This window comes from Ovis aries, chromosome 23 (assembly GCF_016772045.2).
Source record: "Ovis aries strain OAR_USU_Benz2616 breed Rambouillet chromosome 23, ARS-UI_Ramb_v3.0, whole genome shotgun sequence".
In the NCBI taxonomy this organism is placed as follows: domain Eukaryota; kingdom Metazoa; phylum Chordata; class Mammalia; order Artiodactyla; family Bovidae; genus Ovis; species Ovis aries.
The window spans coordinates 33,285,327-33,311,240 of record NC_056076.1 but is presented as its reverse complement, the minus strand read 5'-3'; the positions used below and the strand labels follow the sequence as shown (position 1 = coordinate 33,311,240).

Here is a 25,914-nt window from a genome sequence, read left to right as displayed (position 1 = left end):
GAGAGGTGGGGGGTGAACTTGTTCCTTATATGTGTGGAGGGCAGGAGACACACTGGGCTGGACCCCTAGGTCAGGAAGAGCCCCTGGAGGAGGAAATGGCAACCCTCTCCAGAATTCTTGCCTGGAAAAACTCCCACGGACAGAGGAGCCTGGCAGGCTATAGCCCATGGCATCACAAAGAGACAGAACTGAGCAACTGAACATGCAAGGGTGCGTCCAGAGTTCGAGTCAGGTCGGAGGGCTGGTTTAGGTGGTCTGCCCACCACTTAGGTGGTGGTGTATGCCTCTGGGGCAGGAGTGGGGGGAATGCACTGTACCTTGCTTTTGCTCTAAGCTCTTCACCAGTGACAGTTGGGTTTTTTGGTCTTTTTGTATCTTTTTCCAGGATTTGCCCTAACTGAGCATGCATGAAGTTATTTTTAGTCCCATATAGTTTCTTTGTATTTTGTCGCTCAAGGAGAAGTGTGTCCAGGTGCAACCATTGCAGATTTGCAGCAAATGGTCTGCACGTGCTCGTCCCAGCCTGACCCTAAAGAGCAGATAAGAAAATATACAAATTAATTTTATTCTGATGAAAAGTAACTACAATCGAAATATGTCACAGTTTGTGCTTTAATTTCAGAAAAATATTTATTTGGCCGCACCAGGTCTTAGTTGCAACATATGGGATCTAGTTCCTTGACCAGGGATTGAACCTGGGCTCCCTACGTTGAGAGTGCATAGTTCTAACTGCCGGGACCGGACCATCAGGGAAGTCCCTGTGGTTTAATTTTAAATGTTTACTTACCCAAGGAATGTAAAGACATTATTACTGGCAGCCCTCTGTATCTCTGGATTTCGAATCCACAGATTAAACCAACTGTGGGTTGGAAATACTCAGGAAAAAAAAAATTTAGAAAGTTCTCCAAAGCAAAACTTTAATTTGCCCTATGCTGGCAACTATTTGCATAGTATTTACATTGTATTAATATTCAGTTCAGTCGCTCAGTCGTGTCCGACTCTTTGAGACCCCATGAATCGCAGCACGCCAGGCCTCCCTGTCCATCACCATCTCCCGGAGTTCACTCAGACTCAGTCCATCGAGTCAGTGATGCCATTCAGCCATCTCATCCTCTCTGTCCCCTTCTCCTCCTGCCCCCAATCCCTCCCAGCATCAGAGTCTTTTCCAATGAGTCAACTCTTCGCATGAGGTGGCCAAAGGACTGGAGTTTCAGCTTTAGCATCATTCCTTCCAAAGAAATCCCAGGGTTGATCTCCTTCAGAATGGACTGGTTGGATCTCCTTGCAGTCCAAGGGACTCTCAAGAGTCTTCTCCAACACCACAGTTCAAAAGCATCAATTCTTCGGCGCTCAGCCTTCTTCACAGTCCACCTCTAACATCCATACATGACCACAGGAAAAACCATAGCCATAACATACATCCATTTAAAATGTGAATCCAATAATTTTCAGTAAGTTTTTAGAGTGGTGAAACTGTCACTGGAGTCTAGTTTTAGAACATATATGTATTTTAAAAAGCCTATTCTGCCACTTTCGGCTTTTAATTGGTAAGTCTAATCTGTTCACGTTCAAAGGACATTTCTGAATGAGGACATTTCTGCCATTTTGCTATTTGTTTTCTATATGTCATGTATTTTTTAGTTCCTCATTTCTCCATTACTGCTTGCTTTTGTGTTTAATGTTTCTAACGTATCATTTTGATTTCCTCTTCATCGCGTGTTCTGCTAAGTTTGTGTTTGATCACACCACATGACATGTGGGATCTTAGTTCCCCAACCAGGGATCAAACCCACACCATTGCAGTGGAAGCTGGAGTCTTACCTGCTGGACTGCCAAATTTTAAACAGTTATTTTCTTAGTGCTTACTCTGAGGATTACAATTAACATCCTAAATCTATTAACAGTCCAGTTTGAAATGATACCAACCTTGTTTTCAACAGCATCTAAAACTCTGCTCCTACACAGGTCTGTCCTCCACTTTTATCGTGTTATTGTCACACATTACATCTTTACACATTGTTGCCCCTCAAGATAAAAATATAATCATCGTTCTATTCATTTGTCTTTTAAATCACATAGGAAAAAAAGGAGTTACAAACCAAAATTGCAATCATGCTGGCTTTTGTATTTACCTATGTAAATGGCTACCTGTACTTGTATTCTGTATTTCTGTGGATGGCTTTGTGATACTGTCTAATGTCCTTTATTTCAACTCGAAGGACTCCTTTTAACATTTCTTGTAGGGCAGGTCTATCTACCAGCAGCAAACTCCTTCAGCTTTTATTTGGGGATGTCTTAATTTCTCCCTCATTTTTGAAGACTAATTTTATAGAATTCTTGACTGACAATTTTATTTTCTTTCAGCACTGTATAATCTCACTGTGATCTGGCTTCCATGGTTTCCAATGAAAAATAAGCTGTTCATCTTATTGCGCATCCGTTTTGTGGGATGAATTGCTTTTGCTGTTTTCAAAATTTTCTGTCTTTGACAGTTTGATTATAATGTGTCTTGGTATGGATCTTTCTGTAGATGATTGGCCTTTTTATGGCCCATTTTTCTTTCTGTGTTTCAGATATTTATTTATTTATTTGGCCGCATCAGGTCTTAGTTGCAGTGCGAGGGCCTAATTGCCCTGAAGCGTGTGGAATCCTCCTGGACCAGGGATTGAACCTGTGTCACCTACACTGCAAGGTTTCCCCACCCCTGGGCCATCGGGGAAGTCCCATAGCCTAATTTTCTTAAAAGACCAGGAAAGCTCTTGTGAGGGAAAATAAAGTGTCACTTCACTGTACATATTAGCAAATGCCTCTCACTTAGAGATGAAGAACTCTGTCTCTGCAATCTTGTAGACCTGAGTTTGAATTCTTACTCTTGCAGCTCTCTGACCTTGGAAAATTGCAAAATCTCAGTTTTCGCATCTATAAGACTAATAATAGTGTATCTCACAGGTTTGCTGGAGGATAAAAGCGCTTATTATGTTTCCTGGCACATAGTCAGTGCTCGGTAAATGTTTTTCCGTAGAGTGAAAAAATTCTTAGATAAGACTTCTGAAGTGATAAGCTACAAAAATGATTTGTCACAATAGTCATTTAAAATTTTTGAGTGAAAAGTTCTTTTAATAATGGAATGTATGGTGCATTATACACTGAACACATTTGACATGCTGAATAATCCACAGGCATAAAGACTTTTTTATAGCCTTCTACAGAATAACCATGTTAAATTGTTTTGGTAATGAATTGATGCTTTTGAACTGGGGCCTTGGAGAAGACTCTTGAGAGTCCCTTGGACTGCAAGGAGATCCAACTAGTCAGTCCTAAAGGAGATTAATCCTGAATATTCATTGGAAGGACTAGTACTGAAGCTGAAACTCTAATACTTTGGCCACCTGATGCGAAGAACTGACTCATTTGAACAGACCCTGATGCTGGGAAAAATTGAGGGTAAGAGGAAAGGGGGACAACAGAGGATGAGATGGTTGGATGGCATCAGCGACTCAATGGACATGAGTTTGAGTAGGCTCTGGGAGTTGGTGATGGACAGGGAGGCCTGGTGTGCTGCAGCCCATGGGGTCACCAAGAGTCGGACACGACTGAGTGACTGAACTGAAATGAACGGAACTGAATGTGTTAATAACTGTTCAGCTATTATTTATTTATGTAGTGTTTTTGATTTTAGTTTTTTAATAATTTTATTTGTGTGTTTACTTTTGACTGCACTGGCTCTTCGTTGCCGCAGGGACTTTTCTCTGGTTGCGGCGAGCAGGGTCTACTTTCCAGGTGCAGTGCTTAGGTTCCTCACTGCCGTGGCTTCTCATGCTGCGGAGCACAGGCTCTAGGGCACGCGGGCTTCAGTAGCTGTGGCACGTGGCTCAGCAGTTGTGGCTCCTGGGCTCTAGAGCACAGATTCAGTAGTTGTGGCACAGAGGCTTAGTTGCTCTGTGGCACGTGGGATCTTCCCAGATCAGGGATCAGACCTGTGTCTCCTGCATCAGCAAGTGGATTCTTTACCACTGAACCACGAGGGAAGCCCAGGACTTCACTTTCTTATGTGCTTTCTGGTACCACGAGATGTTCTAGGGTCACTGTTAATTTTCTTTTCCCCAGCGTTGAAACTAACTAGAGAGCTAACCAGAGAGCTTTATTTTTTTAAATTAGTAAGATATGTAGAAACCAAGATCTGGATATGAGGCATGCTCATTGTTACCGGCATGTCACTGCCTCTAGACCCTTTCAGTGGACAGAGCTAGGAGTTACATATATATTTGTTAATTCCTGTATAGACACACATCATATATACACAAATATTTTTTTATCAGCTGAAGTAACATTTTGGGGGAGATATTAATTTTTTAAGGTGAATTTTGGTGGCACTAGGGCTTCCCTGGTGGCTCAGGTGGTAAAGAATCTGCACGCAATGCAGGAGGCCCAGGTTCAATGCCTGGGAAGATCCCCTGCAGAAGGAAATCGCAGCCCACTCCAGTATTCTTGCCTGGAGAATCCCATGGACAGAGAAGCCTGGCGGGCTGCCGTCCGTGGGGTCGCAAAGAGTTGGACACGACTGAGTGACTTAACACTTGGTAGCACTAATACAGTCTTCTAGACCATAAATTTATTTCCTGTTGTGATTTGAGCTTTCATGAAACCTATGTTAACTTTTGCTCAACATTCTGGAACAATTTGACTAGTGAGGAAAAAATTTATTAAATGGTACCTCTGACCTATTGACTAAGTGGTTTTAGTCAGTGGAACTGCCTGGTTTCTGCTGTATGAATAAGCTCCTGGCCAAGGGGGCTGAAAATCCAGCCTGGGCAAGGCTGTATCTGTTGAGAGTCAGGGAGTCTCTTTCTGCTTCTCAAAAAAGAGTTTGCATGATCTAGCAGATCCTTGATTAGATCCCTCCTGCCAACAGGGTGTAACGTGCCCTGGGGAAAGCTAACTCATTGAGTCCCATGTGTCCTGCCAGTTTCTCAAATGTCATAAGTGTATTGTATTCTCTCAGTGGTTTTCCCATCCTGTGCTTAGTTGCCCAGTTGTGTCCGACCCTTTGTGACCCCATGGACTGTATAGCCTGCCAGGCTTCTCTGTCCATGAGGATTCTCCAGGCCAGAATACTGGAGTGGATAGCCTATCCCTTCTCCAGGGGAACTTCCCAACCCAGGAATCGAACCGGGGTCTCCTGCATTGCAGGCAGATTCTTCACCAGCTGAGCTACCAGAGAATCCCCCTCTCATTCCTAGATGCTTAGAAAATACATGTGGAAGTAAGAAATGAATATTAGCTTGAGAGCAGTATGGGTTTTAATTAGATTTTCAATGCATATCTTAACCGTGGGGTATGGAAGTAATTCTCCATTACTTTCATGTTGCACTGTGTACTGTGTACAGAGTGTTACCAAATAAGGTGGGGCGGGCAGAATGGTGAACAAGGAGAACAGTCTAGCCTCCCTCCTGTGCCTCCCTCCCTACCCCCCATCCCAGTCCTCCAGGTCATTGCCGAGCACCAGACTGGGCTCCCCATGCTACACGACAGCTTCTCACCAGCCATCCATCTTTCTTCTCTCTTTCGTGCAGAGTATTAATTTAACACTTACCGACACCTGGCACTGTTCTAAAGCACCTTTCACAAACTGACTTCTTAATCCTCACAACAATTTATGAAGGAGGGACTCTTGGCACACTCATTGTCTCAGTGAGGACACTGAAGCACACAGGAGTTAAGTGATTTGTTCAAGGTCACGCAGCAAGTAGGTAGTAAAGCCAGGTACTCTGGCTGCAGAGTTCATGCTCTTCATTTCTTTTTTTAAAAATTAAAAGAATAATTTACAATGTTGCGTTGGTTTCTGCTGTACAACAATGCGGATCAGCCTTGATCCATTGCCTCCCTTCCGCGTCTCCCTCCCCAGCCCCCATCCCATTCCTCCAGGTTTTCCCGGAGCACCAGACTGGGCTCCCCAGGCTACTCAGCAGCTTCTCACCAGCCATCCATCTTAGCACCTGACAGTGTATCTGTGTTCTTGCCACTTTCTCCGTTGGTCCCATCCTTTCCTGCCCCCACTGTGTCCATGGGTCTGTTCTCTACATCTGCATCTCCATTCCTTCCCTGCAAATAGGTTCTTCAATACCATTTTTCTAGTTTCCATCTACATATGTTAATATGCTCTGTTTGCTTTTCTCTTTCTGACTTACTTCACTCTGTGTAACAAGCTCTAGGTTCCTCCACCTCACAGAGTTCATGTTCTTACCTGCATGCTGTGCTCACACTGCTGAGCCAACTGGTCTTCCCTCAGAGTTCCAGCCAAGCTCTGTGCCACCTCACTAAAACTCCATTCATCACCTTGAAGCCATTGATTGTCATGTCTGTGTCCTTATGAAATCATGAGCTTCCTGAGGGTGGGGCCACATTTTCCTGCTATTTGTTTTCCCTGCGGCAGCTTATCGTGGACGCTTTGTAGATGCTGTTTGGAGAAGCATCCAAAGGGCAGCCCTGTCATAGAATTATCCTGCTGGAGCAACACCTTGATGGAAGTGCTGTTTGACAAAAAAAAAAAAGAAAACCTGACTTTCAACAACCTGGCTTTGGAGGACAGATATGGCCCCGGTGTGTTGAATTTCAAAGTAAGGGTGCCTAATGCAGTGGCTGAGACTGATGGCTAGGGTTGGGCCACCGGCAGCTGGAAAGGGCAAAGGAAGATCCTTACTCTACAGGCATGAGAGGGAACGGGCTTTGCCGATGCCTTGATTTCAGACTTGCAGCCTCCAGAGCCATGAGACGACAACTTTCTGTTGCTCTAAGCCAGTGTGCGGTATTCTCTATGACAGCTTGTGTTAGTCATTTGGGGCTGCTGTAACAAAAAAAATAGTTTGGATAGCTTCTAAAAACCAGAAATTTGTTCCTCACAGTTCTGGAGGCTGAGATCCAAGGTCAAGTGTGGGCAGATTCAGTGTTTTGTGAGGACCCACGTCTGCTTCTGGCTATTTTATCGCTGTCCTCACAAGGTGGGAGGGATGAAGGATTTCCTCCGGGCCTCTTCTTTAAGGGCACTAATCCCACTTGTGTACTTGAAGCCTTCATCCTGATAACATCTTCTAGTGGGTTATGTCTTTACATGAATTGGCGGGGCGGGGCACAAATACTCAATCCCAGGCAGTAACTTCAGCTTTCAACCAGATAACCAGCCTCTCGGTCAGTCAGCAGTGTTTGTTGACCAGTGTGTGAGTTATCTGTGTGTGGAAGGGTGGAGGATGCAGGCATTGGGTAGGGCTCTCAGGTAGTTCTAGGGTCTCTGCTTTTGAGACTTTGCAATCTGTCAAAATTAGTCCCTAAACAGAATAAGGAGAGCTCTCAGTTGAACAAATATTTAGGGATCACCCACATGGAGAGTAATCCTTAAATGTGAAGAACAATTTCAGTGGGGCATAAAGTAAGGATTGCTTAACACAGGTGGGGTGGTGGAAGTTTGGGGGCCCTGGATCCCTTATCACATGGAGTCAGTGTTCTGGAGGAGTCCTTCACTGGTCAGGGTTCTGGAGGCAGCGTCAGGGAAGGGATGAAGTGGGGCTGTGAAATGAGAGGCCCAGTTTACTGTGTTCTGGGATTGGCTCTGCAGAGACTAAATATGACTGAAGGTTTGTGTGCACGAAAGACTGTGGCGGCAAAGATTTTACACAAGGAATTTAGGTGGCTGATAAAATTTTAAAAGAGGGAACAAAAGAGTTGAGGGCATTGGGACAATGAGAAAATAAAGCAGTAAAGAGTGTGATTATTTCATAAGGACATTAATAACTGAAGTGGAATCGAGAGGGAAATGCTTGGTTGGCGGACTGAATCAGGTCAACGTCAGACTCTCTCCTGAAGACACTAACTGGCCCTTAGCAGCTCAGTAGTTGTTGGCTGGATGAACAAATTATCAGAGCAGACCTGCTTTCATAAATCTAGGCTTTGGGATGAAGCTCTAAAGAGGAAGTGCTTTGGGTTTGGGGCGTTATGTGGACAAGCTTAAGTGTGGCCTGGCCTACCTCAGAAACCTGGGTTTGTTTGTAAGCAGGCCACTTACCTGTAACCACAGGTACCAAGTGACCCTTTATTGCCAGTAAAATGCCAGCACTATATATAGGGAACAAGAGAATAGAGGGGGAAGTAGAAGGAAGAGGATTTTATGGAAACTGGGTTTTACTTGTGCTCTGTTGGTGGGAATGTAAGTTAGTGCAGCCGTTGTGGGAAATAGTATGGAGGTCTCCCCCAAAATTAAACGTAGAGCTACCAAGCATGCTTGCGTGCTGTCGCTTCAGTCATGTCCGACTCTTTGCAACCCTGTGGACTGTAGCCCGCGAGGCTCCCTGGTCTGTGGGGTTCTCCAGGCAAGAATACTGGAGTGGGCTGCCATGCCCTCCTCCAGGGGCTCTTCCCAACCCAAGGGTCAAACGTCTGTCTCTTCTGCCTCCTGCACTGGCAGGCAGCTTCTTTACAATGAGCCACAGTGGAAGCCCTAGAACTACCATATGACTCAGCAATTCCACTCCTGGGTATATACCCAAAAGACCCAAAAGCACTAGCTTAGAAAGATGTCTGCACCCCAATGTCTATAACAACATTATTGACAATTGCCAAGATATAGAAGCGACCTAATCACTGGGGAGAAACACCCCAGTGATTCTAGTGGTGGGATGATCACTATGGATAGCACCTCAATGAATCCTCGTGATCACTGCCTAAGGTTGGTAGTGTTAGCCCATTTAAACAAAGAGAAAATGAAACCCCAGGGAGACTGAACAGTTTGATTAACATTTTGAAGCTGTGGCTGGTGGAGGCAGAATTTGGACCTCCGTCGTTCTACGGCAAAATGCACCTATTTCAAGCAAATTGAAAGAGAAGAATAATCTCTGGAATTTGTCCTGAGTGGACATAGTTTTTGAGTAATTGGTGTACATTCTGCAGATATTTGCCTTAAAAAAATACATACTTGAAACCAACCTAGAACCCTTTTTTTTTTTTTTCCTCTCTTGAGTCCCTTCCTGCAGGAACCCAGCACATTGGCAGGCAAAGCTCCCCCTCCCAGTGGGTGAAATCTGTGGTGGCTGGGTGGGCAGCAGAGCTGGGTGCTCTCCTGTGCTCTGATTGCCTTTCACCCCGCTCTGTGAAGATGTTTAGGTGCTCAGGAAATTGACAAGACACTTGTCTTTACTTGTAGGTAACCTGCCCATGTGCTTTCTGCCTTTCAGAAAGGAGAATGTTCTGAACAAGGTTTGGTGAAGGAGCAACCCCAGGTTTGGAAGGGGTGCACTCCAGAATGTTCTCCACATCAGGGCAGCAGCTGACTGGGGTCTGGTCACTTGAGACCGTGCCTTGAAGGCATGTAACTTCAGGAGCCTCGGAGGGGCGTTCATGGCAGTGGGAACGTGGTGATCGTGTACCGGGCCGGGGCCGTTGATGGATGCCTGTGGTTAGATCTTGCTTTGTTTTTTGTGCCACCTGCGTGCGGGCAGCTGAGACTGTCAGACGGGGCGTTCTCCTCAGCTGGGGCTCTTCCCACACAGCTGCTTGTGGGCAGGTGTGTTGAAAATCACATAATTGTGATTCCAGCTTGGCCTCACGCTCCATCCAAATCCAAGACGGGGCTCTCTGATGCAGCTTCTAGGGCCGGCAGGCCAGGATGGATGGCGTTCTGAGCCAGATTCACACACAGGTCCTGGTTTTTGCAGGTCCTAGCTGTGTGGTTCGAGCCCCTTCACCTCTGTGAGCCATCATTTCTGTGTCTTTAAGGGTTTTATAAAAATTTATTTTTTAATTGGAGGAATATTGCCTTACAATGTTGTGCTGGTTTCTGCTGTACAACAGTGTGAATCAGCCATAACTGTACACGAACCCTCTCTCTTGAGCCTCCCTCACCTCTCCCCACCCCACCCCTCTAGGTCGTCACAGCCCTGGGCTGGGCTCCCTGTGTTATACAAGCAGGTTGCCGCTAGTAATCTGCTTCACACACGATAGTGTATATACGTCAATGCCACTTTCTCCATTCATCCCACCTTCTCCTTCCTCCACAGTGTCCACAAATTCGTGCTCTACATCTGCGTCTCCATTCCTTAAACAACTAGGAATAAATCTACCATATGACCCAGCAGTCCCACTACTGAGCATATACCCTGGGTCCTTAAGTTCTGAAGACTTTGATGCAAACTTGAGAGTGTGGTGAAGATTTAGCAGGAGAAAGCGTGGCGTGTCTCTCCTGGCACCCACACCTCTCCCTGCCCAGTGCTCCCTTTATCAGAGCACCTGCTGGTGACATCTTGTGTTTGAGTTACTTCTCTTCTCTCCCACTGAATTTCTTCTAGAGCAGGGTCCCACTCTTATTAGCATCCAACACACATTGGAAGCGATCTGGAAAAGTTGAATGAATGAATGATTGTTCAAACAATTAAAGAGAAGTCGTGGTAGGGAGTGGTGCTGTAATCAGCCTCTAGTTTCTGAGAACAAGACAGTGTTTGGGCTGTGAATGCAATTGCACAGTCTTATATGTAAGAAGGTTTTTTTTTAAAATTGATTCATTTTTAGTTGAAGGATAATTGCTTTACAATATTAGTAAGAGGTCTCTGAATAAGGAGAATGATTAAAAATGTGAGCAACTAGGAGAGACTAATTTTTTCCCATCTCTCTAAAAATGTGTAGGTTACTCCTTGGGCCTCTGGGTGAACAGTGGCATGTCCTCTGGGACCCTCCAGTCTTGGATCTCAACTCTCTTTGTTGTTTATTTGAACAGTTTTGTCTCCTTCCTTTCCAGCCTCTTCTATTTGCTATTTCCCACAGGACTAGGCTAATAACAGCCTTGACACAATTCAGAGGGAGAGTCCCTTGTCTTGTTTATCTTTAAGTATTCTCACCTCTGTCTGAAGAAGCTTCCGATTCTGCACAGATGGTCTGTACAGGTTTGTTGCCTGGGTGGATGAATAACTGAACACAAAGATGTAAAGAATTCTCTTTGTTCTCTCTCTGTCCCCCTCTTCTCTGACTTTTTGTCCTTTTATTTATTTGTGGTTATTTAGGAATATTTGACCTCAGGTGCAGAATTGCATTATGGATTGTTCACAACCCTCAGTTTATGACATGCTTTCATCATTGGTCCTCGCATGATCAGCCTTAATGTGTATGTGGATGGATGGGTTTTAAATAGTAAAACATGGGACTTCCCTGCTGGTCCAGCAGTTAAGACTCTGTACGTGTACTGAGGGAACTTGAGTTCAATCCCTGGTTGGGCAACTAAGATTCCAATATGCTGTGTGGCCGAAAAAAAAAAGAAGTATAGTTGATTGTGTTAAAATGTTTCAGGTGTACAGGAAAGTGATTGCACTGTGTACATGCGTTGTTGTTCAGTCGCTAAGTTGTGTCCAACTCTGCCACTCCATGGACTACAGCATGCCAGGCTTCCTTGTCCTTCACCTCTCCCAGAGTTTGCTCAAATTCATGTCCATTGAGTCAGTGATGCCATCCAACCATCTCATCCTCTGTCACCCTCTTCTTCTCCTGCCCTCAATCTTTCCCAGTATCAGGGTCTTTTCCAATGAGTCGGCTCATCACATCAGGTGGCTGAAGTATCAGAGCTTTAGCATCAGTCCTTCCAATGAATATTCAGGACTGATTTCCTTTAGGATTGACTGGTTTGATCTCCTTGCTGTCCAAGGGACTCTTAGGAATCTTCTCCAACACTGCAATTCGAAAGCATCAGTTCTTCAGTGCTCAGCCTTCTTTATGGTCCAACTCTCACATCCATACATGACTACTGGAAACACCATAGCTTTGGCTGTACGTATCTTTGTCAGCAAGGTGATATCTCTGCTTTTAATATGGTGTCTAGGTTTGTCATAGCTTTTCTCCAAGGAGCAAGCATACATACATATATGTATATATTCTTTTTCAGATTCTTTTCCATTATAGGTTATTACAAGGTATTGAATATAGTTCCCTGTATTCTACAGTAGGTCTTTGTTGCTTATCTATTTCATATACAAGTAGTGTGTATCTGTTAATCCCAAATTTCCAGTTTATCCTTCTCCCTCTTCCCTTTTGTTAGGTTTATTTTCTATGTCTGTAAGTCTGTTTCTATTTTGTAAATTAGTTCATTTGTATCATTGTTTTAGATTTCACATACAAGTGATACCATATGACATTTGTCTGTCTGACTTCTTCACTTAGTATGATAATCTCTCGGTCCATCCATGTTGCTGCAAGTGGCATTATTTCATTTTTATGGCTGAGTAATATTTCACTATATATTCTGTGTGTGTATATATATATATATATACACATACATACATACCACGTCTTCTTTATTCAGTAGTCTGTTGATGGACCCAATGTTCTTAATTTTAATGTAGTCAGATCTGTCTCTTTTTTTGTGTCAGTGCTCTCTGGACCTTGTTTAAGAACTCTTTCCTTGCTCTACGTTCTAAAAAGTATTTACCTTTTATTTTCCACTAAGAGATTTAAAACTTTTATTTCTAATGTTATGTTCTCAGTTCTTCTATAACAACACAAAAACCATCATCTCGAGACTTCCCTGGCAGTCCAGTGGTTAAGACTTTGCCTTCTAATGTAGGGGTTGTGGGTTCCATCCCTGGCTGAGGAACTAAGATCCCACATGCCTTGTGGCCAAAAGAGGTAAATGTAGATTGTAAGCATCTACATCCTTGGAAGAGATTTGCTTGTATCATGTCTCCTTATAAACTTCAAGGAGAAATAATTTAATTCCTTTACCAGTAATTAAACTGGTAAAATGATTTCTAGGGAGAAAATGGGAAAAATAAAAATCAGTGAAGGGAAAAATACTCATAAATGTTAACATGTCCTAGCTTAAACAGTTGTTAATTACACTTTTTGGGGGCTTCCCAAATAGCTCAGTGGGTAAAGAATCTGCTTAGAATGAAGGAGAGCGGGAGACTTGGGTTCATTCCCTGAGCTGGGAAGATGCCTTGGAGGAGGGCATGGCAGCCCACTCCAGTATTCTTGCCTGGAGAATCTCATGGACAGAGGAGCCTGGCAGACTACAGTCCATGGGGTCACAGAGAGTTGGATACAGCTGTGCACAGCACAGATGCTTTTTATTAATAACAACATTTTGGAGAAAGAACTCAAATTTATTTTTGGAAAACCCTGAGATGCTTATTCCTTTATTGGGCTTCTGTGACGTGCTAGGCTGCAGTGATTTGGGGAAAAGCAAGTCACAAGGCCTCTGACCTCATGAACTGATGGGACTGCCAACCCCACAGTGCTGCTTCTGGGTTACAGAATTCTCTTCATGTAAGGTCAAAAGATAAAGTTGTACATAATTTATCATCACATATGAAAAAACCCTCTGTAACACATTTGACGAATGCATTTGGTCATGCATTTGGCTTCACCCCAGGATCAAATTTATCCTTGAACATTGAAAAGTTAATTTCCAAGATGTTCATCCAGGGCAGGGCTACCCTTTTAACACAGCACATTTCTGGAGAGGCTGTGAGTCTCAGTTTGCTTCTCTGTACGTGGACTTCCCTGGTTGCTCAGCGGTAAAGAATATGTCTGCCGATGCAGGAGACACAGGTTGGTCCCTGGGTTGGGAAGATCTCCTGGAGAAGGAAATGGCAATCTATTTCCAGCATTCTTGCCTGGGAAATCCCAAGGACAGAGGAGCCTGGCTGGCTACAGTCCTTGAGGTCTCAAGAGTTGGACACAACTTAGTAACTAAACAACAGCAACAGCAACAGCAACAACAACACCTCCTCTTATGTAGTGGTTATGCTCTAAGATCATTTAATTGAGGAGCAAAGCATTTCAGTATGTGAAGTCCACTACTGAGTAAGCATAGGCTTTGAACAAATTGAAATAAACTCAATATATAAAGGCCTATGATCAGCTTATTAGGTGGTGCATGCTTAGTTGCTTGGTCGTGTCCTCCTCTTTGGGACCCCATGGACTGTAGCCCTCCAGGCTCCTCTGTCCATGGGATTCTCTAGGCAAGAATACTGGAGTGGGTTGCCATTTCCGTCTCCAGGGGATCTTCCTGACCCAGAGATCAAACCTAGGTCTTCTGCATTGCTGGTGGATTCTTTACCATCTGAGCTATAAGGGCACTAAAATTATTCATTTCAGAAACAAAACAAGATAGAATCAAGAGAATCCGCTTACTAAAAAAGAGTAATTCAGTAAGAAGATGAGGTGATATCAATAGAATCAGAATTCAGTAGAGATGATAATATTAAATGAATAACCACTCCAGATAAAAATGAGTTCCCATTTACCTACTAAATGAACTGCCAACTCCCACAGTCTAGCCACATCTCTGCCACTTACCTTTCAAGTGTTGCCTTCCATGTCCTCTTGTTTAAATGGGCCAGCTGGTCTCCGTGTCTTTGCTGGTGCTGGTTCCTCTGCCTGGAACACCTTCCCGATTGGCTGCTCACTGGCACTTACCAGCGTCCTCTCCATCCTCACAGGCAGCTTAAATCCCACCTCTTTGCGCAGCCTTTCCTGAGCTCATGGAATATCTACCAGCTTAGGCCCTGGGCTCTATGCTCTTGCCACACCTACCCCCTTGTGGTTACTTATATGCTTATCACCTCCACTGGGGCTGTGAGCAGGGCTTCTCTTTGTATCCCAGGGCCTGACACGCGCCTTACAGAGGAGGATGTGAAGAGTTGACATGGATTTGCTGAAGGAGAACATCATTGCAGCCCAAGCACAGCAGGCTCTTCTTAGTGTCACGCAGGACAAGAAAAACGTAGCTGTAATGGATGGAAGATAAATATGATGTGTATCCTAGAAACACGATAAACAGAGGTCTAAGCAGGTGATACGGTTTAACCAGAGAAAGCCTTACTACTGCCTTCTGAAAATATGATGATGAACTTCAACAGTTGACATGTCTAAGCTGTATAAAGCATCTTTGTTTTGATTACCTCTTTGACTAAATTGATAAGAAATTACTTGAAAATTAAGGAAGAACTTTTTTTTCCCCCCAGGGGCAGTTCTGTGACTACTGCAATTCTGAGGACCCCAGGAAAGCACACCCTGTCACCAACGCAATTGATGGATCAGAGCGTTGGTGGCAAAGCCCTCCCCTTTCATCAGGCATGCAGTACAACAAAGTCAACGTCACCCTGGACCTGGGGCAAGTGAGTTGTGCTTTCCTCTGGAATGGGGAAAATTAGCTCGAATCATTGTTTCTGTGGTTATTGCGTTTTGCAATTAATTTTTATTGGCATATAGTTTATTTACAGTGTTGTGTTAGTTTCTGCTATATAGCAAGGTGAATCAGCCATATATCTATCCTTGTATACAAATATTCCTGTGATTATTTCTGAAATAATGATTATTTTAAAAACAAGCTTCAGTTTCAGTTTACTAATACTATGAAGCCCTTGACTTTAATATTTGCATCCCTCAACACCCAGCACAGTGCCTGTCACAGTGCAAACACCCATACCTGCCTATTAAATGAGCTAAAACAATAATTGTAAGTAGTATCAACAAGGGTATTTTTTATTATTGTTTTTGACTGTGGTAAAGTACACATAATGTGAAATTTAGCATCTTAGCCATTTCTAAGTGTACAGTTCAGTAGTGTTAAATCAGTTCACGGTGTTGTGAAATCAATATTCAACACTTTTTAATTTTGGAAAACTGGTACTCTGTACTCATTAAACACTGACTGTCCATCCTACTTTCTGTCTCTGTGAGTTTGACTGCCCTCGGAACCTCATATAAGTGGAATCACACCGTATTTGTCCTTTTGTGATTGGTGTATTTTGCTTAGCAGAATGTCTTCAGGGTTCATCCGTGTTGCAGCATGTGTCAAAATTTCTTTTCTTTTAGAGGCTGAATAATATTCCATTGTACGGATACCACATTTTGGTTATTTATTCATCCACCACTGGCCGCTTGGGTTGCTTTCACCTTTATGCTTTATGCTCTCACCTCTATTGTGAATAATGCTATGAACATGGGTATGGCAAAGATATCTTTATAGCATTCTCTTTCCTGGAAATCTTGACTCTGTGAGCAGTGTCTACCATAGTTTTTTTTTTTTAAAGTTTTTTATTTTTTAAATTTTAATATCTTTAATTCTTACATGCTGTTTGGCCATCTGGTCCATGAGGAAATCTGATTAAGACCTGTCCTCCTGTGAGAGGCTAAGATGGTCCTAGGATGTTTCATGCCCCTCTTCTTTGAGTGTGGACAGCTCTATAAATATGATGGATGTCACTTCCATGATAAAATGATATCATATGACAAGAGATGAAGGGATTTTGCAGGTGCATTAAAGATCCCAAGTCAGTTGCTCAAAAGGAACACTATCCTGGGGACCTCTTCTAATTAGGGGAGCTCTTAAAAGGACTGGCCCTATCCCAAGGAAGAGGTTTGAAACATGATAAGTTTACCTGCTGATCTCAAAGGGAAAGCTTCTTGTGGTGATGGCCATATGGCAGAGATCTAAGAGCTGGTTCTAGAAATGGAGAGAGGTCCCAGCCAACAACCAGCAAGAAAAGCGGGAACCTGTCCTGCAACCATAAGGATCTAGATTGTGCTAACAACATGTGCAAACTTTAAGTAAACCTTTTCAGGCATTTAGTGGACACCTTGATGGGAGCCTTGACAGAAAACCTGGTCCCACCATGCCCAGATCCCTGATGTAAAGAACTGCGAGATAATAAATGGTGTTGTTTTAAGCCACTGAGTTTGCAGTAATTTGTTAAGCACAAGTAGAATTTGTCTTCCAGTGCAAGGAGTGAGTACAGGTTTGATCCCTGGTCAGGGAGCCAAGATCTCACACACCTTGATGCCAGAAAACCAAAAAACCAAATCATAAAACAGAAGCAATGTTGTAACAGACTCAATAAAGACCTAAAAAGGAACTGCATCCCACAGACTAGAAATTGATTGTTACTGAGATTTCTTCCAGTGAGTGTATTATATTCAGTTTCATGATAGAAGGGTTCTCCATTTCTTTTGCCCAAAAGTTTTGTTAAATCAGGCCTCTCCTGAAAATATTTTCCATCATCAATTTGCATCAGAGATAATTCAGGGAGATCTGGCATGGTTTGAAAGACTCCATAACCCCAGTTTCAACCACGATTTAGTCTTATCCTTCTAGCACTAATTCAGTAGAGATTTTGCATGTAATGACTAGGATTTGCCTATCATACCACTTTTTAAACTGAGGATTTCTGTAGTTAGTTGGGAATTTGAACCTATTAAATGATGTTTACTGAACATACCAGTGCCTTCTGGATTTGCTCTTTTCCCCTGAAGGCTTTTTTTTAAACCTACCTTTTAAAAGTACCCTTTTGATGTATTGAAAAATCCCTAATTAAGACAGATGAATTAATAAAACACCAACATAGAGATAATTTAGTAATTTTCAGGTTGCTGACAGACATGAGCCATGGCCAACATTTTCATGTAGACGATGCCCACCCACCTCCTTCCTAGCTGGGAGGCTGCTCTACAGGTGGCTGAGAGTGTGGGTCCTGGGGTCAACCCACCCTAGTTCATGCTCTGGTATGCTGCTTACTTACTGGGTGACCCTGAGCAACAAATTTAACTGCTCTCTGCTTCAGTTTTCACATTTATACAGTGAAATGATACTAGTGCTCACTTCGTAGAATTGCTGTGAGGTTTGAATGAGTTGACTGCTTCATTTTTAAACCTCTTCAGGCCAGTGGTTTTAAAGTAAGTTTTCCTTTAATAAAATAAAGCCAGTGCCAATAAACACATTATTAAAATAGACTGACTCCTAACTTCTGCTCCTCTGGAAAGGACTGTGATGATCCTGTAGAAAATACTCTAGAAAAGTCTAGAGACAGGAAAAGCAATATACATCATGTCAGACTGAGCATGTTTCTTCCCTCTTGTGTTGGAGCAACACGTAGTAAGCATGTTTTATCTCGTAGGGTTCACATCTTACACCCCGTCCATAGGATCTATATTTTTTCCTTTTTGCTGAAATTAACCATGAAAGTGTCACTGAGAGGATAGATTTCATAATTGAATCGTGACCTATGGACTTTAGATTTAGGAAATGCAAATCTTGATTTTTTAAATTTTTTAAAATTTATTTTTAAATTCAAGTATAGTTGATTTACAATATTAATTACTGCTATATAGCAAAGTGATTCAGTTATACATATATACATTCTTTTAAAAATATTCTTTTCCATTATGCTTTACCACAGGATATTAAATATAGTTCCCTGTGCTATACAGTAGGACCTTGTTGTTTATCCATCCTATACATACTTTTTTAAAAAAGATTAAAAAAAAATTTTTTTGTAAAAGATTTGTAAAAATCTTTTAAATTATTTGTTTAATTATTATCGTCTGTGCTGGGTCTCCATTGCTATGCGGGCTTTTCTGTAGCTACAGTGAGCAGGGGCTACTCTCGTTGTGGTCCATGGGCTTCTCCTTGCTGTGGCTTCTCTTGCTGCAGAGCACAGGCTCTAGAGCGCGGCGACTTCAGTAATCGCAGCTCCTGGGCTCTGGAGCACAGGTTCAATAGTTGTGGCACAAGGGCTTGGTGGTCTCACGGCATGTGGGCTCTTCCCGCACCAAGGATCAAACTTGTGTCTCCTCCATTGGCAGGTGGATTCTTTACTACGGAGCCACCAAGGAAGCCCCATCCTACATATACTTGTTTGCATCTGCTGATCCGAAACTCTGAATCCATTCCTCCCCACCCCCTCTCCCTTGGTTATGAGTGATATCATATGGTGTTGGTCTTTCTCTTTCTAACTTAAGGAAGTGCAAATCTTGATGCCTAGTTGGGAAATAAAATACAGGCCATGAACTTGTTATTACCAAAGCACTCTTTTTCCAGCCACTGAGAGCTTGAATTTGATTTTGCTGTGCTGTAGTCAGTTTGACAGCTTACGTTGTCATGTTGCCTTTTGGACTACTTGGTGATTTTCATTGTTGTTGTTTTTTTATTTTTATTTTTTTGGCCAACACAGTTTGACAAGTAGAAACATTGCCTTCAAGGCTCTTGAAGGACAATTTCCTTCCTTACAAAGTGTCAAATGTAGAAGTTTCTGCAATTCACTGGAGGCAGTGGCATTTTCTGGGGCTGTTCAAGTTCATTCAGTTTTATAGAATTCATCAATTTTGGGCTATAGAGTAACAACAGGATAACTTACTGGAAACTTTCACATTGTCTGGCCAAGTATAATGAGTTCATTTTGACATTGAAAGCAAATTATGATGTCCAGTTTTTTAAAAGTATATATTTGTTTCTTCCTGGACTCCTGGTGGAACATGACCTCTGGCCATTTCCCCCTGTGAGACAGGCAGGTGTAGCCATGGGCTTGAGCTGTGCTCCTTGATTTCCTTCAGAATCAGAATGAATCTTACTCTGCCAGACAGACTCCTTATATTCACCTCTGCTTTTCCTCCTCCAGGGTGAGGTCTAGGGGAAAACGTGGGTGTGGCAGGGCTTCCCTCAAAGTCAAGGTGGCCAGGAGCTTGGGAGGGGCTGGCTCTCAGGTGGGAAGGAGGCCGGTAAGCAGTCTGGGGACAGGACAGGTTCCCCAGGAGAGCAGGCCCCACCCACAGGTTCCAGGGAACAACCGGAAAAGCCCCTTGAGAAGAACTGTAAGGCTTTTTTTTGGTAAATTAATCTATTTATTTTAATTGGAGGCTAATTACTTTACAATATTGTAGTGGTTTTTGCCATACATTCACATGAATCAGCCATGGGTGTACATGTGTCCCCCCATCCTGACACCCTCCCTCCCACCTCCTCCCCTCTCCCATCCCTCAGGGTTTTATGCAACTTGTCATGCCCCTAGGAGTACTGTTTTTAACCTGTTCAGTTCAGTTCAGTTCAGTCACTCAGTAGTGTCTGACTCTTTGCGACCCCTTGAATTGCAGCACGCCAGGCCTCCCTGTCCATCACCAACTCCCGGAGTTCACTCAGACTCACGTCCATCGAGTCAGTGATCCCATCCAGCCATCTCATCCTCTGTCGTCCCCTTCTCCTCCTGCCCTCAATCCCTTTAACCTATTAGTAGTAGAAATAAGGGCTTCTGTGGTGGCTCAGATGGTAAAGAGTCTGCCAGAAAAGCAGGAGACCTGGGTTTGATCCCTGGGTCGGGAAGATCCCCTGGAGCAGGGCATGGCTACCCACTCCAGTATTCTTGCCTGGAGAATCCCATGGACAGAGGAGCCTGGTGGGCTACAGTCTAGAGGGTCGCATAGAGTCGGACACAACTGAGCGACTAACACACACACACAGTAGAAATAAAGACAAAGCAAACATCCTTCTCCCACCCCCCAAGCCAAAAACCTCAAAAGGAATGACTATTCGCCTCAGAGGCTAGAGGTATGACGAAGAGATGCGATGCCATTGTGCCCCATTCTGCTGGGTTGCTGGGGAAAGGGGGCTGGCTGAGCAGGACAGTGGCTGAGACAGTCCTTGGGCCATGTTAGAGGCGAAGGCTGTGAGGGCAGCCCTGCCCTCAGCCCCCCAGCTCCCTCTGAGCGGGCAGCACGGAGGATAGCTCCTGTGCCCGTTCACACGTGTACCATCTCCAGGGCCTCCCCCTGACTCCCTGCTTCCTGCCTCAGGGCCCTTCCCAGGCCCTGGGAGTTTTCTGAGCCTGTGTTCAGAGCAGCTAGGAAGTGCAGGATTTAATGCCCTGAGGGGCAACCCTCAATCCAGAAGATGCAGGAGGTGGTGGAAAATCCCCTCATTTCTCTGCCACTTCTTGGGACAGTTCTGAGGAGCTTTCTGAGGACACAGTTCTTCAGAGTGTCTGCAGCAGGATGGAGCCCCAGTTGGCCTTGGTGGAATCTGCCTATTAACACTTTAGACACTGGCTCTTCTCCCTCCTCTGTGTCCCTTTGTCTCCCAATTTATGCTTCTTGAGATCAACTCCCAACTAAGCTACCTGTGCCCAAGTCTTTGTCTCTGAGTTGGTTTTAGAAAGGATTGAACCCACTCCAGTGTTCTTGCCTGGAGAATTCCATGGACAGAGGAGCCTGGCAGGGTACAGTCCATGGGGTCACAAAGAGTTGGACATGACTGAGTGACTAACACTTTGAAACTAAGACAGGGAAGAAAGAGGCCTAGATGGAGGCTTGGAAACCCTCCTGGGTGTCTGCATAAGCAAACACTATGAACAAATTGTGTAAAATATAGACTGCAGCCATGAAATTAAAAGATGCCTCCTCCTTGGAAGAAAATCTATGACAAACCTAGATAACATATTAAAAAGCAGAGACATCAATTTGCTGACAAAGGTCCATTAATCAAAGCTGTGGCTTTTCCAGTAGTCATGTACAGATGTGAGAGTTGGACCATAAAGAAGGCAAAGCACTGAAGAATTGATGCTTCCCAACTGTGGTGTTGGAGAAGACTCTTAAGAGCCCCTTGGACCGCAAGGAGATCATACCAGTCATCCCAAAGGAAGTCAACCCTGAATATTCACTGGAAGAACTGATGCTGAAGCTGAAGTTCCAACACTTTGGCCATCTGATATGAAGAGCTGACTCACTGAAAAGGACCCTGATGCTGGGAAATATTGTAGGCAAGAGGAGAAGAGGGAGATAAGAGGATGAGATGGTTGGATGGCTGACTCAATGGACATGAGTTTGAGCAAACTCTGAAAGTGAAGGACAAGGAAGCCTGGTGAGCTGCAGTCCATGTGGTCACAAAGAAACGACTCAACAACTGAATAACAACAAAGAAGGAAATCCAGAAAAAATGTTTCTAAAGCTCTCAGCTTAAGAGTAACCAAGGAAACAGCATTATGACTTTTAAAGAAGAAAATACAGGTCATAGGGAAATTTCCCATTAGTCTACCTATTTTCTTCATGAATTTAGCATAGATGCAGATGTATCTGAGAGTGAATTTAGTTTGCAGGTACCTTCTAGGAGCTCCCACCTCGCTCCCGTCTTCTTCAACTTTTATTAAACTTTGGTGGATGAATCCAAAACATTCTTTGTAACCTTTGTCAGGTCTGACTCAGATGGGAGGAAGGCCTGGGCTAGTTTCTGATGCTTCCTAATAAGCACGTGGGCTTTGGAGATTAAATTGGTTCTTGGGATGCTTGGGTTACTAAGAGTCATGAAGAGTCTGACTCAGTTGGGTCCCTGGGTGAATACAGTTCAATCCAGAAAGTACACGGCTCTTGGATTTGACCCAGTGTCCTGGATTCCTTAGGAACCCTCTAGCCTATAAGCTTCAGGAAGCTGGGGATGATGTCTTTCTGTGTTCACTACAAATGTTCTGCTCCCAAAATATTGCATAGTGTTCAGCACATAGTAGATGCTCAATAAATATTTGTTGAATGAATGTAGAATGAGGCAAGGATGATTCAGGGTTGGCCTGGATTTCGCTGGTGTCAGTGAAAGCATATTGCTGTGAGATCAAATCTCTGGGGAGAGTGGACCAGCCTTGGCCCTGATGTTAATTAGATCATTGGTTCCACTTAGGATAATTGGTTCTCTTTGCCACATCATTTAAGTATTTTAGAGCAATAACATAATTAGAAGATACAGATCTTAGAGCAAATTTGTAATTAATAAATATTCTATTAATGAACATATAATCATGAGACTCAACCCTTGAAGGCCAATCATTTGTTAGTAGGAGAAAAACAAGGACCGACAAAATCCTCTGGGGCTACTGAGGATGTAATTTTATCCTTTATGCTACCGAAATAACCTAACATGGCAATTTGTCTTTGAAGTGCTTTTTAAGGAACTTACATACTAGGGAGAATCTGACAATTTGGAATTTTTTTTTTTTTTTGAAATGTGTGAAAAACTCAAGGAAGCTGAGTGGATCCACAGCAAGAGTAGAATTCTGAGATGTCAGTTTTGCTTAGTTCTCTGAATCACTGTCCCAGACATTGGTAATGTACATTAGTTGATAGATTCTAAGAACTTTAAACACTGTTATAGAAAATAATGTCTGGGAAATAGTTTCTCAATTAAAAACTGCTTATTCTCTGGCCATGTTGCCTGTTTGCAATATCTTTCTCTAAATGGATGTATTTTTCCACTATCTACCTATTTCCTCAAGCCATAAAACTGAATCAACATTGACGCCATGGATTAAGATTATTTCCTAAGATTACTTAAGATTGAAACAGATCCTGACTCTAGTGGCTAAACACAATGCTGATTTATTTCTCATTCATGTAAGAGTTGAAGCATAGCTTATCCTGGCCAGGTCGCTCCACTCCAAACAATGGTTCAAAGACTCAGACTAACTACTGAGGAGGCAGGGAAATGTGGCCCAGCTGTTGCTCTAGAAGGAAGCAAGCTTTCTAAAGGCAAAGCTGTCTCTTCTGTGCCCTGCAGAGGTTCCTTGAGATGGTGAAAGCTGATACCGGGTATCTCTTCCCAGCTCTGACACCAGCCTTGGGTGGGAGCGTTTACACCAGAGGAATTGGCCAATGTTACACATCAGGGCTTCTTTCCAGGAGCCCGTTTACCAGCACGCTGCTCACTGAGTCTCTTCTATGTTCCTGCACTTTGCCTCCCACCCTTTCTTACTGTTTAATTATTATCTCTGGCTTCTTGAAGTTTTATTTTTCAAAATGTGCAGTTGGTGGGACCCATTCATGCATCTTTACCAGCAGCTGGGGCCTTGGTGTTTTTGGTGTAAACTACTTGATCTCTGTGCTTTGAAACCAGTTTAATAAGTCCTTACTATGGAGGTCCTGAAGGGCTGGCCTGGCCAGGAAACCACAGATCTTTGATCTCGCAGAGATGACAACTGGAGTTATAAGCTTATGGTTGGGAACTTCTTTACAGAGTTTGTCAGCTGTTGCTTTGTCAAATAAGACTAGTTTATTGAGTTTGTCCCTAACTTTGCCTTTGGACCACTTCTTCTTTTTGGCCTTGCCCCTTGATTTGTTCACTGAATGTTTGTCTTTCTTGGCTGACTTTCCAACGTCTTTCTTCTTCTTGTCATCCTTGGGTGGCATAGCAAAGCCAGGAGAGGAACTGTGACCACCGCCACCTTGCTACAATGTCGGACAAAATGTGCTCTTGCTTCTTCATATCCTGGAGTCCCATTCCTTCTCTCCATTGATACTGCAGTGCCGCGACCCTCATGTTAGCCTCTGACAGCTCTTTCCTGTGATGTCATCTAACCCATCTCTCTGCCTCTGCTTTTGGCTCTCTCCCCTTGTCCTGCAGGCGTTCGTGGTGCAGAAAGATGTGATGAGGAGCGGTAGGAACGGTAGAAATGATTGAGGTTGGTGGTTTTCCAGGCGTTTACCCATCAACCCATCAATCTTTCTCATTGTTTCCTGAGCAAAACAAAGATTTAAACATGTCATTCTCCCCATTTACATTCCTTTCATGACTCCCGGCTACTTTCAGAATAAACTCTACGTTTCTAGGGATGGTATATAAGCCCCCCACCCCCACCCCGCACCCCTGGCACAATCTAGCTTCTGCCTTTTCACTAGTCTCTTTTCTAGATGCTGCTTTTTCCCGCAGACTCCATGCCACATCATCAGGGACCTATTTGTAATTCCTTAAACACTCCATGGGGCTTCCCTGATGGCTCAGCGGGTAAAGAACCTTCTTGCCAATGCAGGAGATGTTAGAGGCTTCGGTTTGATCCCTGAGTTGGGAAGATCCCATGGGGGAGAGCATGGCAACACACTCCAGTATTCTTGCTTGGAGAATCCCATGGATTGAGAAGCCTGGTAGGCTACAGTCTACAGGGTTGGACATGACTGAGTGACCAACACTTTCACTTTCAACCCCTCTGTGACATTTCCTGCTTTGTGACCTTGTTTGGGTGCTCTTCTTAGCACTTAGGAATACCTTTGCTCCACACCTGCTCTGGCTACCTCCTTTCCCAGGTAACTCAGGTATCACCTGCTGGGAACCTTCCCTGGCACTTGCTATATATGCTGTCATAACAGGCCCATTACATCATGAGCTCCTTAAAGTTGTTGTTGTTCAGTTGCTAAGTTGTGTCCAACTCTTTGTGACCCCATGGACTGCAGCACACCAGGCTTCCTTGTCCTTCACTATCTCCCAGAGTTTGCTCAAACTCATGTCCATTGAGTCAGTGATGCCATCCAACCATCTCATCCTCAACTGCTCCATTTTCCTCCTGCCCTCAATTTTCCCCAGCATCAGGGACTTTTCTAAAGAGTCAGGTTCACATTAAGTGGCCAGAGTATTGGAGCTTCAGCTTCAGCATCAGTCTTTCCAATGAATATTCAGAGTTGATTTCCTTTAGGATTGACTGGTTTGATCTCCTTGCTCTCCAAGGGCTCTCAAGAGTCCTTATGGTCAAGGAGCATATAATATTATTCTTTTTATCCATGGACTTAAAAAGTCCTGGAAGGCCCTTCATCCCCAAAATGTGATGAATTAAATGGAAAGAAAAATTTCAAGAGTGTTCTTTTTATATTATCCCATTTGTTATATGTCTTGCTTTAACCATGAACAGCTCTTCTGTATTTTTAAAATATCCCTAACATTTACATTTGTTAGTTCCCATTTAACCAGCGCCACAAGTAAAACAGACATAACAGAAAATGAGTAAAATATGTTTCCACCCCAAACATTCAGTAGGCTATAGTCAGACAACATAAACCAAGAATCAGAAGCAGGAATGGAAAGTGTACTAGAAAAGAGCAACACTTTCCTACTGGAATTTTCTCCCAGACTTGCTACCGATACAAGTTAATATGATCAAGTGCTGAACAGAGGTCACTGTGACTTCACTGGTGATGCTTACAGGTCACCCTGAGTCACGCAGTATTATGACTCTGGCATTTGCTTGTGTGTCAGGATTACAGCCGCTGCAGAGTGGTCAGAGCAGTTTTTCGTGGCAGGAAGGGTGATACCAGGGTTTGGCCTCCCATGAGAAGAGGAGGCCTACGGTCCAGGAGGAGGCACTAGAAGGC

The 25,914-nt window shown here is 43.6% G+C and overlaps 1 protein-coding gene and 1 pseudogene across 3 annotated transcripts in view; one reads left to right on the top strand and one right to left on the bottom strand.

The window, feature by feature from the left end:
* Positions 1 to 25,914, top strand: part of LAMA3 (laminin subunit alpha 3) — a 253,384-nt gene that overhangs the window by 8,143 nt on the left and 219,327 nt on the right. For all 3 annotated transcript variants that reach the window (XM_042239547.2, XM_060405224.1, XM_042239548.2), the window contains exon 2: positions 14,994 to 15,146. In XM_042239547.2, coding sequence (XP_042095481.1) covers positions 14,994 to 15,146 — 153 coding nt within the window. The remainder of the gene's footprint in view (positions 1 to 14,993; positions 15,147 to 25,914) is intronic.
* On the bottom strand, positions 23,597 to 23,964 carry LOC114110478 (small ribosomal subunit protein eS25-like; annotated as a pseudogene).